The sequence below is a fragment of the Pogoniulus pusillus genome, chromosome 33 (assembly GCF_015220805.1).
Source record: "Pogoniulus pusillus isolate bPogPus1 chromosome 33, bPogPus1.pri, whole genome shotgun sequence".
Taxonomy (NCBI): Eukaryota; Metazoa; Chordata; class Aves; order Piciformes; family Lybiidae; genus Pogoniulus; species Pogoniulus pusillus.
The window spans coordinates 4,727,247-4,742,522 of record NC_087296.1 but is presented as its reverse complement, the minus strand read 5'-3'; the positions used below and the strand labels follow the sequence as shown (position 1 = coordinate 4,742,522).

The following is a 15,276-nucleotide window of genomic DNA, read 5'->3' as shown; positions in this document are numbered from 1 at the left end:
TGTGCCGGCTCCTCCCCGGCCCGGGGCGGGGTCTGCCCAAGTTTCGGCGGCGGCCGCGGCCCGGCCCGCGAGCGGCATGAGCCTCGCGCGGGGCAGAGCGCGCCCCGCACGCCATGGCCCAGGAGCGGCCGCGCTGGCGGCGCTTGGCCTTCCGCCTCTGCCTGCTCTCGGCCGCGCTCCTCCTCTGCCTGCAGCTGCTCGCCAGGCGATCCTGGTGTCCGGAGGAGAAGCGGCCGGTGGCAGAGGCGGCGGCGGGGCGAGCGGCCCCGCTGTCCCGCGGCACGGAGCGGCAGCCGGCGGCGGGCAGGCGGCGAGTCACCTACGTGCGCAACGGGCGGCGAGGCAGCGCCGCGCCCCGCTGCTGCCCCCCGCAGCTCCCGGGCGACCGCCGCAAGAAGGTAAGGCAGGCTCGGGGGGGAACGGCCCGTTGTGTCGCGACAGGCGCGGCCCCCAGAGGCGGGGTGCCCGGCGGTCCCTGGGGCCCCCGGCGGGCGCGGGCGGTGGGCGCGGGCGGTGGGCGCGGGCGGCGGGCGCGGGCGGCGCGGGGGCCGTGCCTCGCGGAGGGGTCTCGTCCCGGTGCTGAGGGGCTGCTGGCGCTCGAGGAGGGGCGGCCGGAGCTCGCCGCTGAGGTGCCGTGGCGGAGCCTTCCGAGCAAGGTGTCGTGGCGGAGCCCTCCGAGCAAGGTGTCCTGTGGCGCAGGGAGTTTGGGAGCAGTGCAGGTCAGGTGGAGTGTGGTCGTGAGGGGCTGGGTTAGGTCAGCTCTCGGTCTGGAGAGGGGAGTGTGGCTCCTGACAGTCACCAAGCTCCTTTGGCAGGCTGAGACACCCCCGGTGGGAGCGGGCTCGGGAAAGGTCACACTGCATGCTTGGGAAAGGATCACAGGGCATGGTGGGGGCTAGAAGGGACCTTTGACGATCCTACAGCCCAACAGCCCTGCTAGATCAGGGCGACCCAGAGCAAATCACCCAGGTCCGCGCAGGCGGGTTTGGAATGCCTCCAGAGAGCCCCTGGGCCATGGCGTTCATGGCGAGGAAATGACATTTCATTTGCTGAAGGACATCGAGAAGTGTTTCCGAGACGTGGCCTGCATGAGGATTAATGAGTTAATGAGTTGGTAAATGGACCTGTAATTACGTTCAGATGCGGTAATGATTGTAAAGCCCTTGGAGAGGTGAGGAGCATCATTAGCGTCTAGAGTTCAGCCGGGAGGCCAGCACCGTGCGAGCTGCTCCCTGCCGGAGGAGGTGGTGTGCAAGTGTGTTGCGGTGGCTGAGCGGCGGGGTGGCAGGGATGAAAGATCAGCCAGGCCAAGCTTTGGTCTTTTAGCGCTGCGTGGCTATAACTCTGCTCACACTTATGTCACTGAATTAGTGCAGAAGCCTGATGAACAGAGTGTTTCCATAGGTCAAGCTGAATGCCCTACTTTGTGAACACACAAGGAAATTCCTGAATGCCTGCTTTGAATCATTCTAAAAGTTCCTTGCTGTAGAGTTGGGCAGTTTCTTTCCCCAGCTCAGCTGCGGCCAAACAACTAACAGCACCAAAAGGGTCAGCAAAAGACCCAGGCGGGATGGAGAAGACGGAGACTCCTCCATCAGTGGCCTTTGGGTCTGCAGGGCACTGCCCGTGCAGTTCTGTGTGTTTGCTGATCCCTAGCAGAGCTCTTGTCGGTGGAAAGAGTGACTGTGCAGCAGCTGGGAGGGTTTGACCACCAGGGTTACAAGTGTCTGTGCCTTTAGATGCACGAGTAGAAAATGCTAACTGAAGGCAGCAGGGAATAAAGTAATTTAGTGTCTAACAGCTCTGGGAGCTGCTGGAGCTGCCTGCTCTGGTGCCTTTGGGAGCTGTGTTGTTCCCAGCTGTTTTGCCCCTTGTGGAGCCTACCAAAGAGCAGCTGCTGCTGCTCTTGCTGACAAATAGTAAACAAAGTTGGGCTTTGAGAGCATACGATGGTCATCTGAAGAAGGGCAAGAGCTCCGTGTTGTGAAGCAAAAGGAAGTTTGTAATCCCAAATATTTGTCTTTTGGTGGGAGTGCTTTGTGGTTGCTAGCAAAATGCCCAGCAGTTTATGAACTGTGCTTCCAAGCTTTGCTTGTGCTAAGCAGTGGTCTGTGCAGCAGGTGCAAACTCTAGCTAGGTGGAAGCACAACAGTTCTGGCAGCTGTGCCTGCTCTTGCAGCTAGGTATGCACCCACACGGTGCTGCAGGCACAGGAGGTGAGCTTGGAAATGTTATTGCAGAGTTCGAGGAGGGGGGCATAAAAAAGCTGCAACAAGGCTGTGTTGGCTCTCGTGCTCTGAACCAGGGAGGAACCCTCTTGGAGAGTCTGGTTAGGCAGAGCTGGAGCTCTTTGCCTTCTGGGCAGATTTATTACTATGGAGGAGGAGGGATGAAAGGTTATGCATGAAGGAAAATGAGGGCAGTGTTAGTCTGGACAAGTGGTTTAAGTTCCTGCAGTTGTGCTTGCTGCTGCAGGGTATGCTGTGAATGACTGTCCTGAAAACTGGGGTTTGCAGTCTTGCTTTCTTGCGTGGCTGTTGCTGTGCTGTGGAGATCTGCACGGGAGGATTGGGCAGCTGCTGAAGGCTGCTGAGGCTGCAGCCACAGGTGTGTCTTATGAACACAGGCCTGCTGGAAGACAGTTAATTACTGAAGTTCATTTGAAAAGCACGATGTCAGGTGCTCTCCTCTCAGGTGGAGAGGTGGCACAGTGCTGCAATTGCCCTGATGTCATTGCTGTCTACAACTACCTGAAGGGAGGTTGGAACCAGGTGGGGTTGGGCTCTTCTGCCAGGCAACCAGCAACAGAACAAGGGGACACAGTCTGAAGCTGTGCCAGGGGAGGTCTAGGCTGGATGTTAGGAGGAAGTTGTTACCAGAGAGAGTGATTGGCATTGGAATGGGCTGCCCAGGGAGGTGGTGGAGTTCAAGCACCTGTTCAAGCCAAGCCTGGCTGAGGCACTTAGTGCCATGGTCTGGTTGAGTGGCTAGGGCTGGGTGCTAGGTTGGCCTGGTTGAGCTTGGAGGTCTCTTCTAACCTGGTTGATTCTATGATTCTATGTTGTTTCAGGTGCTCTTGGCTCTCCTGTTTAGGGATATACAAGTGTTTGCCTTCAGCATTTAAATGCTAAGAGTCAGATTTTGCTGCTGGGCCTGTTTGTATTTTGTCTGCTGTTATATTTTGAAGCATGAAGTATCATTGCCAGCAGAATCTCATGAGGTTTTGTTTTTGTAGGAGTAAGTTACATCTGTATACATTTGTGTTTTCACTCTTTATACATACACACTAACTGCCTTTTGCTCTTGCTTGCTGGATTGCAGGTTTGGTTTTTCTTTAAAGAGGAACTACTTCCACTGCTGCTTCTCTGCAGTAATGACTGTGAACAGATCTTCAATACAGTTGCAGTCTGCAGGCCATTTTGGATCAATGTCATTGAAATTATAGGGACTAGTTGTTGGGCAGTTCATGGTATGGCAGGCTCAAAAACAACCTCCTGCAAGTTGGCATTGCATTATTGCTAAGACTGACCTTTTGCATTTCATTTTTGATTATGTTCCTGCCACTGCTTATGCAAAGACTCCTTTTTAATTCTTCCACAAATCTGGTTCTAAAAATACTAAAAGCATCAGATGTTTTCCTTGCCTGTTTGCATGGGTAGCATTTCCAAACTCATTTCACACCTTTAAAAATCTGGTGAGTTTTAAATCCCATGGTGTAATAGTTGGATTGGAGCTTCACTTTTATACCAGTTGATTCATTATGTATGCCTGGAGCAGTGTTGTAACATTACAGCAAGGTTTAACAGGACAGGGCTTGGGAGCCTGTGCAGCAAGTTGCATCAGGCTGTGTTTAAAGCAGCACATATTTGCCATTGGAATGGGCTGCCCGGGGAAGTGGTGCAGTCACCATCCCTGGAGGTGTTCAAGAAAAGCTTGGATGAGGCACTTAGTGTCATGGTCTGGTTGATTGGCTAGGGATGAGTGGTAGGTTGGACTGGATGATCTTGGAGGTCTCTTCCAACCTGGTTGATTCTATGATTTCATAGAATCAGTCTGGGTTGGAAGGGACCACAAGAATCCGCCAGTTCCGACCTCCCTGTCATGGGCAGGGACACCCTACCCTAGGTCAGGCTGCCCACAGCCTCATCCAGCCTGGCCTTAAACACCTCCAGGCTTGGGGCCTCAACCACCTCCCTGGGCAACCCATTCCAGGCTCTCACCACTCTCATGCTCAAAAACTTCTTCCTCATGTCCAGTCTGACTCTCCCCACCTCCAGCTTTGCTCCATTCCCCCCAGTCCTGTCACTGCCTCATAGCCTAAAATGTCCCTCCCCAGCCCTTTTGTAGCCCCCTTCAGATACTGGAAGGCCACAAGAAGGTTACCTTGGAGCCTTCTCTTCTGCAGACTGAACAGCCCCAACTCTTTCCTGACAGCAGAGCTGCTCCAGCCCCCTGAGCATCCTCGTGGCCCTTCTCTGGACACACTCCAGCATCTCCACATCCCTCTTGGAATAGTGGCTCCAGAACTGGATGCAGTACTCCAGGTCGGCTCTCAGCAGAGCGTAGCAGACGGGGAGAATCACCTCCCTGGCCCTGCTGGCCACACTTCTCCTGATGCAGCCCGGGCTCTGGTTGGCTTTCTGGGCTGCAAATGCACGCTGCTGGCTCATGTTGAGCTTCTCATCCACCAGCACCCCCAAGTCGCTCTCCTCAGGGCTGCTGTCCAGCCACTCACTGCCCAGCCTGGATTTGGCCATGCTGAGCCAGAACAAGTGATCTGCTGGGGCAGCAGCATGGGTTGATGGCAGCCTTCTGGATCTCCTTGTGAATTTAATCCCAGAGATGATTCCTGTGTCCCAGATGTGACAGGCTTTGGAGTGTGCAGCACCATTCTCCAAGGGTCACACTGAGTAGCGGATGGGTTTGGTGCAGCTGTGGTTGTGATACAGGGGGGTGCAGAGCTGAGGAGCTGGGTATTGATTGTTCTTTTGAGTGTGCCTGTTTCTGGGCACCTCCTTTAATAACAGGTAGACAGAGTGGAGAGAGTCTCATTGGGAGGATAAAGGCATCAAGAGGTGCAGGCAGGACTGGTATTGTTTTGGATAGGGAAAAGCAGGCTTTGAGAGGAATGTGTCAAGATTCCTCAAGCTAAAAAGAATACATGTTTTTGGAAGGACATAATGACCAGTTGTTCTCCAGGTCCACTGCAAGTAGGACAAGAAGTAACTGGCATCTTTTTCAAGCAAGATGTTAGCAAAATCTTTTAAGTTATGCAAGCAGTGTAAAGACTCCCTAAAAAAAATGTGACCTCTGAGTATCCCCTCAGGGAAGGTCTCTCCTTGTCTGTCTACCTCCTGAGGTCCCTCTGCCTACATTTACCCTCCCTGCTACTGGAGGAGTAGTCTGGCAGGTGTGATGTGATTAGCCAAACTGAAATTGAGCCTGAACAGTCATCTAATGTCAGGGTAATAAAAGGAGGTAATGTAGTCTTTAAAGACTCTACATGATCCTTGCTCTACCTTAATGCCTCCCTGGAGAGACCAGACCCCACGTCACCATAATTGTCTTATGATAGCTTGGTGGACCCCAGAGGAAGGAACATTGCTTGACAACTTTTTTTCCCTCCAGCACTTGAAGGTCTCTTACCAAATATAAACTGGCCCAAACTGTAAGATCAGCAGAAGGTAGGAGCTTATGGCTTCAGGCCATTAGTACCTTGGGGAACAGCTGTTGAGAGCCTTGGTTGGGTTTTGTTCAAATATTCAGCATGGGCTGAGAGAGGTTATTGTGTTTGGAAGAAGAGAATATAAACTTACTGATAGCAGTTTTCAACAGCAGACAACCAAATGTGAGGCTCTGCTTGTAAAGGGTGGGGGCAGCTGTGGCACTGTGAGGTACCCAAGCGCAGGAATCCTTCTCCAGGCAGCCAAGCAAGGGCAATATTGGGCTTTCACTGTGTTTAACTGCAGATAAAATGTGGTTATGGTAGACTGTAAAGAGGAGATGGTAATGTTTTTTTCTGACAGTGATGTCACTTCTGAGCTCGTGAAGTAAGGGATTACTCGGAATAGCCTCGATTCTTGCACACATTTTATTGCCTAAGATAGGTATTCATGTGTGTTTGAGAAGTAGCTGGGGAATATCATCCTTCATAAAGTCATTACAGCTTTATGAGACTTAATTATATCCAATAATACAGATTTCCTTCAAATACCTATTCAAGGCTTTCTTTCAGCAGGTAAAGACAGGGAATTTCTTTTCCTAGATAGCTGTGGCACAGAGCAAATGTTTGTCAGGGTACATGAACTTTCCTATTTAAGGACATAACCCAGGCATCAAGATGGTAATTTCTTCTTGCTCTGTGTTATCTGTGGCAGTTGTAGCATCTTTTTTTTGAGCCAGGATGAGTGTTCCACAGGCTGTGTACAAAAGCTGAATCCTTTATGGCTGTGGTAGCAGGTGCAGAAACTGATGCAGTTCTGTTTGCTTGTCTTCAAACTGTTGAATGGGAGTGAGGTGTGGGGAAGCAACCCAGACTGCCCTCCTGCCCCTGCACTGATGCTGGAGAGTGGCTGAACAACTCTGGTCATGGCCTCTGTCCCACTAAAGGCAGCAATTCAGTAAACACATTCCCTGCTCTGACCTCTTTCTTCCCCCCTCCGCAGTTCAGTGTGTTTGGGGTGCTGGTTGTCAGACTCCATTTCCCATGCTGTGTACATGCTTGAAGGAAGAAGGATGCCCAAAAGCAGCTGTTGAGCAGGAGATGGGAGGAGGTGAGCCCTAGTATGAAAGGCAGTTGTACAGTAGGTTGTAGTCTTGTCCTTGTAAAGAAGCAGGAGTCTCTGGAAGCCAGAGGTTTTCACAGCCTGGAAGACAAGGGGCGCAGTCAGTACCAAACCCCACATTTCACATTCTGTGCTAAAAATAGAAGTGAGGACAGTTTGGAACATGCAGCTTTCCTTCATCAAGCAGTTCTCAAGGTGGCAGAGCTTGCTTCTTTGTTTTCTAACGCTTTCTTCTTTGGAGGGAGAAGCCAGAGAGAGAGATCTGAGACAAGTGAAATTCTTCCAGAAAGCCTTAGGACTTTCCCTCTTTATGTCTGACCTTTAGCTGTCACAGTATCATCAGGGTTGGAAGAGACCTCACAGATCATCAAGTCCAACCCTTTACCACAGAGCTCAAGGCCAGACCATGGCACCAAGTGCCACGTCCAATCCTGCCTTGAACAGCTCCAGGGACGGCGACTCCACCACCTCCCCGGGCAGCCCATTCCAGTGCCCAATGACGCTCTCAGGGAAGAACTTTCTCCTCACCTCCAGCCTAAATCTCCCCTGGCACAGCCTGAGGCTGTGTCCTCTCGTTCTGGTGCTGGCCACCTGAGAGAAGAGAGCAACCTCCTCCTGGCCACAGCCTCCCCTCAGGTAGTTGTAGACAGCAATAAGGTCACCCCTGAGCCTCCTCTTCTCCAGGCTAACCAATCCCAGCTCCCTCAGCCTCTCCTCGTAGGGCTGTGCTCAAGGCCTCTCCCCAGCCTCGTCGCCCTTCTCTGGACACGCTCAAGCATCTCAATGTCCCTCCTAAACTGGAGGGCCCAGAACTGAACACAGTACTCAAGGTGAGGTCTAAGCAGTGCAGAGTACAGGGGCAGAATGACCTCCCTGCTCCTGCTGACCACACCATTCCTGATGCAGGCCAGGATGCCACTGGCTCTCTTGGCCACCTGGGCACACTGCTGGCTCATGTTCAGGCAGGTGTCAGCACCCCCAGATCCCTCTCTGTTTGGCTGCTCTCCAGCCACTCCGACCCTAGCCTGTATCTCTGCATGGGGTTGCTGTGGCCAAAGTGCAGCACCCTGCACTTGGAGCTATTGAATGCCATCTTCTTATGAGACAAATATTTAACTTCATTGCTAGTAAAGTTCTCATCCCAGCTTGTTCAGTCAATTCCCATCAACATTTAGCCATCCAGTCAGGCAGTTAACAGAGATGTGCATCTGTGTCAAGGCTGCACAGTAGCTGCTGGCATGTCAGACATCTCTTTCATGCCACTTGTACTGAACACTGTGGGCACAGTTCAGACTGAGGTGCAGCTGGTGGATCTTTGGTGTGAACCCAGAGCAAAACTCCAGTGGCCCACGACGAGGGCTGCAGTATGGAAATCCAGTGGTGAAGAACAAAACCCTCTAAGAGCTGCCTGTATAGACAATGGGATGAGTGCATCCTCTCTCCTGCAACACAGATGTAGAATTTAGAGGCCGAGGTAATGTTAGTGAGGGACCTTTTAGTCTTCACACAGTGCTGTTTGATTTGGCTGTGTTGGGCCATACTGTCCTCCTCCTGCAGCCTGGCAGTGATGGCTGCCACTCAAGGCATAGCTTAGGTAAAAGACTTTACACATAGGTGAGGAAGTCCCTGTGATCCACCACTAGTCTTTGATGCCATCCCCAGCAATATCCTCCTATCATAGAATCAACCAGGTTGGAAGAGACCTCCAAGCTCAGCTACTCCAACCTAGCACCCAACCCTAGCCAGTCAACCAGCCCATGGCACTAAGTGCCTCATCCAGGCTTTGCTTGAACAGATGCTTGAACTCCACCACCTCCCTGGGCAGCCCATTCCAATGCCAACAACTTCCTCCTAACATCCAGCCTAGACCTCCCCTGGCACAGCTTGAGACTGTGTCCCCTTGTTCTGTTGCTGCTTGCCTGGCAGAAGAGATCAACCCCACTTGGCTACAGCCTCCCTTCAGGTAGCTGCAGACAGCAATGAGCTCTGCTCTGAGCCTCCTCTTCTGCAGGCTGCACAGCCCCAGCTCCCTCAGCCTCTCCTCACAGGGCTGTGCTCCAGGCCCCTCACCAGCCTTGCTGCCCTTCTCTGGACATGTTCAGTATCTCAACATCTCTCTTGAATTTGGGTGGTGTTTGTCATGGTCAGCTATGCAGGACTCCAGAGGTGTCTGCAGTGGATGTCAGCCATGGAATCAGTGTGGTTTTGTAGCTAGCAGATAACACACCAAGATACTTCTCTGTCTGATGAAGCATTGTCTGTCCAAGGTGGTGCTATGGTGATGTGCCAGGGATGGATGTGGCTGGGGCACATGTGCAAGTGACTGGTAGTCAGTGAACATTGCCTTCAGTGCTTTAACCTCCTCTGCTTTGCTACATCCATTCCCAGCTCTCTTGCTCATTCCTCTCCTAGCAGTAATTAACTGGGAGCTTCAAAGTCAGTAGGCTTTATTTAGCATCCTCTTTCATATTGTACAAAGAGACAGTGTTTGAAACACTAGAGGCAAGAGATGGTGATGTCTATTGATACTGTGGCATATCATGTTAAATAATGCTTGCCACTGAGGAACCTAAAATTGACAAGAGTCAGTTCAAAATCTTTCCTGCTCCCTACAGAGTTGACAACACCAGTGAGGGATTGAGATACATCCCAGAGATGGATGCTGCAAGGTAGGAACAGCCTGAAGGAACCCTAAAGGAACAATGACATTTGTTAATGCTAAGCTCTTGCCTCCTTTCTGGGGGCTTTCCTCGTGGTGGTTCTGCAGCTCTGAAAATCTCAAAGAAGTGAACTTTGTTTCATCTTGAATAAAGCAAGGCAGCAGCAGCTTGTTCCTTTTCCCTTGCTCTTTTTAAGCAGGAAGCAATTATGTGTCAATTGGCTGCTCCTGACTGATGTACTTCTTTTTAGATGTCTTGATTAATGCATTGATCTTGCAGTTATTTTTCATTACTAAATCTGTGGGAGTTCTGAGTCCAATGGGATGAGATATAACAAGGCCAAGTGCAGGGTTCTACACTTTGGCCACAGCAACCCCAAACAGTGCTACAGGCTGGAGACAGAGTGGCTGAAAGCAGCCAGGCAGAGAGGCACCTGGGGGTGCTGGGAGACAATAGCTGAACATGAGCCAGCAGTGTGCCCAGGTGGGCAGCAGAGCCAATGGCATCCTGGGCTGGCTCAGGAGCAGTGTGGCCAGCAGGACAAGAGAGGTTATTCTGCCTCTGTACTCAGCACTGCTCAGGCCACAGCTTGAGTGCTGTGTCCAGTTCTGGGCTCCTCAATTCAAGAGAGATGTTGAGGTGCTGGAAGGTGTCCAGAGAAGGGCAGCAAGGCTGGGGAGGGTCCTGGAGCACAGCCCTGTGAGGAGAGGCTGAGGGAGCTGGGGCTGTGCAGCCTGCAGCAGAGGAGGCTCAGGGCAGAGCTCATTGCTGTCTACAACTGCCTGAGGGAGGCTGTAGCCAGGTGGGGTTGGTCTCTTCTGCCAGGCAAGCAGCAACAGAAGAAGGGGACACAGTCTCCAGTTGTGCCAGGGGAGGTCTAGGCTGATGTTAGGAAGGGAGTTGTTGGCAGAGAGAGTGATTGGCACTGGAATGGGCTGCCCAGGGAGGTGGTGGAGTTCAGGCACCTGTTCAAGCAAAGCCTGGCTGAGGCACTTAGTGCCATGGTCTGGTTGAGTGGCCAGGGCTGGGTGCTAGGTTGGAGTGGTTGAGCTTGGAGGTCTCTTCCAACCTGCTTGATTCTATGATCAGGAGTTCCAGGGTCAACCCATGTAGCTTTTCAGTGCCATAGTGTGTGTAGTGCTCAGATCTATTAATACACCATTACTATGACCTTAACTAAAGAGAAAGGTGCAGATTTTCTCCTGCCCATCCTCCCTGGGCTTGTGATACTTTGACCTATACCTGTCTTAAAAAGAAAGAGTTCAAAATGGTGTGCTTTGAGACAAAGTGGATTTTTCTTCTTTAGAAACTGCAAGATAATCTTGTGCTTAAAATCCTAACAGCTTGTAAGCCACATCTTGTTCCCTTTCTAGACATGGGGAACTAATTGCCCAGCAGACTTTTGTTTTGCTTGGAAGGTTTTTGCATAGCTTGAGGCTAAGGGCAATAATCCATCATTATATGAAAAATAGAAGCAAAGGAGGATGTTTATAGGCATGTAAAGCTGGAATGCATTGCAGTCCAGGGAGCTCCAGTACTTTGCTTAATTAATGCTTGCGTGAAATAAGATGAAAAGAAAGGTGAAGTTTGGCTTTTTAAGTCATAGAATCACAGAATCAACCAGGTAAGAGACCTCCAAGCTCATCCAGTCCAACCTAGCACCCAGCCCTAGACAATCAACCAGACCATGGCACTAAGTGCCTCATCCAGACTTTTCCTGAACACCTCCAGGGATGGTGACTCCACCACCTCCCCGGGCAGCCCATTCCAATGCCAATCACTGTCTGTGAACCAGTAAACCTTGGTATGATCAAGTGAGCTGGTGGTGGCTTGGAGGGATGGAAGCCCCTAAGTACCTATTATGAATATTTTCTGGCTTGCTTTAGGTTTTATGCTATGAAATCCAAATACCTGTAGAAGTCACTCAGCCTTTTGGCCATGGATAAGAATTAACATTTACTTGCTTGATAACAGTGTAGGTGCTTGGTGACACATACTGTCCCTCTCCTGCTCCCTGGGCACAGAAGGTCCTTCTGGTCCTTGCCCGGGAGGGGAAGATGACAGGCTCACAGGATGTCAGGGGTTGGAAGGGACCCAAAGAGATCATCCAGTCCAACCCCACCTGCCAGAACAGGACCACACAATCTAGCTCAGGTCACACAGGAACACATCCAGACAGGCCTTGAAAGGCTCCAGAGGAGACTCCACAGCCTCTCTGGGCAGCCTGTGCCACTGCTCTGGGACTCTTACAGGAAAGAATTTCCCCCTGTGTTGAGCTGGAACCTCCTGTACTGCAGCTTCCATCCATTGCTCCTTGTCCTATCCCAGGGAGCAGTGAGCAGAGCCTGTCCCCACCTCCTGACCCCCAGCCCTCAGATGTTTATAGACATTGATTAAATCCCCTCTCAGTCTTCTCTGCCCCAGACTAAGCAGCCCCAGGCCCTTCAGCCTCTCCTCATAATATGAAGGGGAAGGACTTTTCTAATGCTGCAGATCTCAGAGCAACTTGATCTAATGGAGGATGTCCCTGCTCACTTGCAAGAGGCTTGGACAAGATGACTTTGGAGGTTCCTTCCCACCCAAACCATTCTGTGATTCTAAAGTCTAGACCATTTGTACTCCGCATAATGACAGAGTGCTGCACAAGTGTGAAATGCTCCTATTTATGAGAAAGGATCAAGTTTTGCTTTAAAACACCTTCTTTTACTCCACTTCTTAGCCTCAGGCAGAGCCTGCTGCAGTCAGTGGAGAGGCTGCCAGAGGCATCTCTATCTGTAAATCCCAGCGCTGGAACTTGCAGGAGACACACTCTGCTTATCAGGCTGAGTCTTTACTGATAATTCTGTTTGGTGTGTGCTGTGAAGTCAACCTAGAGGAAAACAGCTTTTCCCCCTCCCTTCCCCCTGCCCCTCATTACATGGATTATGATATCTGCCGTATTTTCTCAACCAAAGCACTTCTCTTAAAGCACTTCTGAACACAGGCTGAGCTGTGGTCTTGCCCCTGCTTAGCTAAAGCCTGGCTTTGACAAGCAGTGACCAGTAGTTGCTGTAGCTGTTTCTTGCTGTCATCCTTCAGTGCTAGCAAAGGCGTGCAGGCAGTGGAAGGAATTCAGCTGCTGGAGTCTTGCACTGCTTAACCAGCTTGGAGAATTTGCTTCCATAAATTTCAGTCTGTTCTGGCTCCTGCTTTTATCTCCATCAGCTATAACTGATCACGCTGTCAGCCTCTGGATAGCACTGGAATGCTGCTGTCCCATTTATTTCTTTGATTTTGTTGCCAGAGCAAAGAAATCTTCCTTGCCTCTTTTTAAAGCTGTGTGGTCTCTCAGCACTGGGAAATCAATCTCTCAATCAATTTGCCCTGCTGTCGCTGGGATTTCCGATGCCAGAGCTGTCAGTCTGGGGTGGCCTTCAGAGGGCTGAGGAGGGGTTCTCCAGTGCAACGCTGCCCTTTCCTGCCTCCTCCTCCTCCTCTGGCTGCCATGGATTTCTCTCAGAGAAATAATAATAAGCTAGGTGCAATGCTTTCTGAATTTGTAAGCACCTACCAATGCCGATTTTGGCAGGAGTTCTGCTGCTTCTAAGACACAAACCTGCACCCAGGTGATGTACATGAGTCACTGAAGTGCAGGTCTGCTGGTGAGGGTATGGGGGATGGGCAGAGGATTGTCCACAGCTACTAATTTCAACCTAGAAAGGTGGTGCTCAACACTCATTTCCTCTGGAAGTCAAGGATTGGATTTGAATTCAGTGGAGCATTGCTCACCCGAATTCCTCTGCAGCTCTGGCTGTGTCTGGCTCTCTTTATTTTTCCAAAGCCTTTTATTCTTAGAAGTGGCATAAATCCTGTCACTTAAAGATCATAGAATCAACCAGGTTGGAAGAGACCTCCAAGCTCAACCAGTCCAACCTAGCACCCAGCCCTAGCCACTCAACCAGACCATGGCACTAAGTGCCCCTTCCAGGCTCTTATTGAACACCTCCAGGGACAGCGACTCCACCACCTCCCTGGAAAGCCTATTCCAATGCCAATCACTCTCTCTGCCAGCAACTTCCTAACAACATCCAGCCTAGACCTCTCCTGGCACAACTTGAGACTGTGTCCCCTTCTTCTGTTGCTGGTTGCCTGACAGAAGAGCCCAACCCCACCTGGCTACAGCCTCCCTTCAGGCAGTTGTAGATAGCAATGAGCTCTGCCCTGAGCCTCCTCTTCTGCAGGCTGCACACCCCCAGCTCCCTCAGCCTCTCCTCACAGGGCTGTGCTCCAGGCCCCTCACCAGCCTTGCTGCCCTTCTCTGGACATGTTCAGCACCTCAACATCTCTCTTGAATTGAGCCCAGAACTGGATACAGCACTCAGGGTGTGCCCTGACCAGTTTGAGTATAATGGAAGAAGAACCTCCCTTGTCCTGCTGGCCACACTGCTCCTGAGGTAGCCCAGGATGCCATTGGCTCTGCTGCCCACCTGGGCACACTGCTGGCTCATGCTCAGCTGCTCTCTACCAGCACCCCCAGGTCCCTCTCTGCCTGGCTGCTCTCAGCCACTCTGTCCCCAGCCTGTAGTGCTGCTTGGGGTTGTTGAGGCCGAAGTGTAGAACCCTGCACTTAGCCTTGTTCAGTCTCATCCCATTGGCCTCTGCCCACCCATCCAGCCTGTCCAGGTCCCTCTGCAGGGCTCTGCTACCCTGCAAGAGCTCCACAGCTGCTCCTAGCTTGGTGTCAAGTTGGTGCCAAGCACCCTTTGCTGCTCCCCCCACCCCTCCAGCCCCTGCTTTTCTTATGAGACACTTGTCTGGGGGAAAAGACACAAAGCTCTAAGGAGGGTTGGAGAGAGCTTGCACATGGTGTGCCTTGCCGGCAGCTTAGGGCAGCAGTTTGAGCCAAGAGCTGTAATTTGTGTGTGTGGCTCTGTTTGATATTTCACATGGGAAATCAGCGGCAAAAGGAGCAGAAAATAAACATGAATATTAACAAAAGGAGAGCAGAGGTGAAACGGTTTGGTGATTGCTGCCTTTCCAGGGTCGTTATGTATGCATGTTCAGACTGATTTGCTCTACAAGGGTAAAGACTCTCTTGGTTTCTAATGAGAACCGAAGTCAGAAAATTGCTTTCTTCATTTCAGTGTAAAACTTTGTATTCAAGAAGTGCTGATTTTTGCCTTTCCCCTGATGAAGCCCGAAGAGTTTTACTTACAGTGCAGGCTGCAGCCCTGGGAGGCAGGTGCTGATAAACTGCTCTCGAGTGAAGCCCACTGGATGATGCTTGGAGCTGCCTACGCTGACTCTCAGAGCAGTCACGTCCCACTCCCAGGCAGACAGATGTGTGCTGCACTGCAGAGGCTTGGAGGAGGTGATGCACAGAGAGTGAGCAGCTAAAGTGTGTCCAGACACAGAAACACCTCTAGTTGTTAAATTTCTTCATACACAAGTCGTGTCAAAAGCTCATTTAAATTGAAGAGACCTACTTAATGCAGCAAATGCTCTTATCACAGGTCTGGCTTCCAGGGTTTGCTGTGATAGCCTTGCTGCTCAGGAGAGCCTGACTGAATGTATTATGTTGCTTGCTTGTCTTGGCACAAGGCTTTTGTTTCCCAACCTAGTGTTTCACCTTCAAAGATTTGGATAAGGTTGTGGAGATCCTCCTGAAAGATGTATCAAAGCATACTGAAGACAGGGAGGTGATGAGAGACAGCCAGCGTGGCTTCACCAAGGCTGAGTTCTGCCAGACTAGGCTGGCAGCCTTCTGTGGGGGAGTGACTGTGTTGGTGGACAAGGGAAGAGCTATGGATGTCATCTACCTGGATTTCTGGATGGTCTTTGAGAGTCCCTCA

At 51.3% G+C, this 15,276-nt stretch overlaps 1 protein-coding gene across 1 annotated transcript in view; it reads left to right on the top strand.

Moving 5' to 3' along the window:
* Window positions 1-36: 36 nt before the first annotated feature.
* METTL24 (methyltransferase like 24) overlaps window positions 37-15,276 on the top strand; it is a 50,493-nt gene continuing 35,253 nt past the window's right edge. The window contains exon 1 of the mRNA XM_064170355.1: window positions 37-398. Coding sequence (XP_064026425.1) covers window positions 114-398 — 285 coding nt within the window. The 5' untranslated portion in view covers window positions 37-113. The remainder of the gene's footprint in view (window positions 399-15,276) is intronic.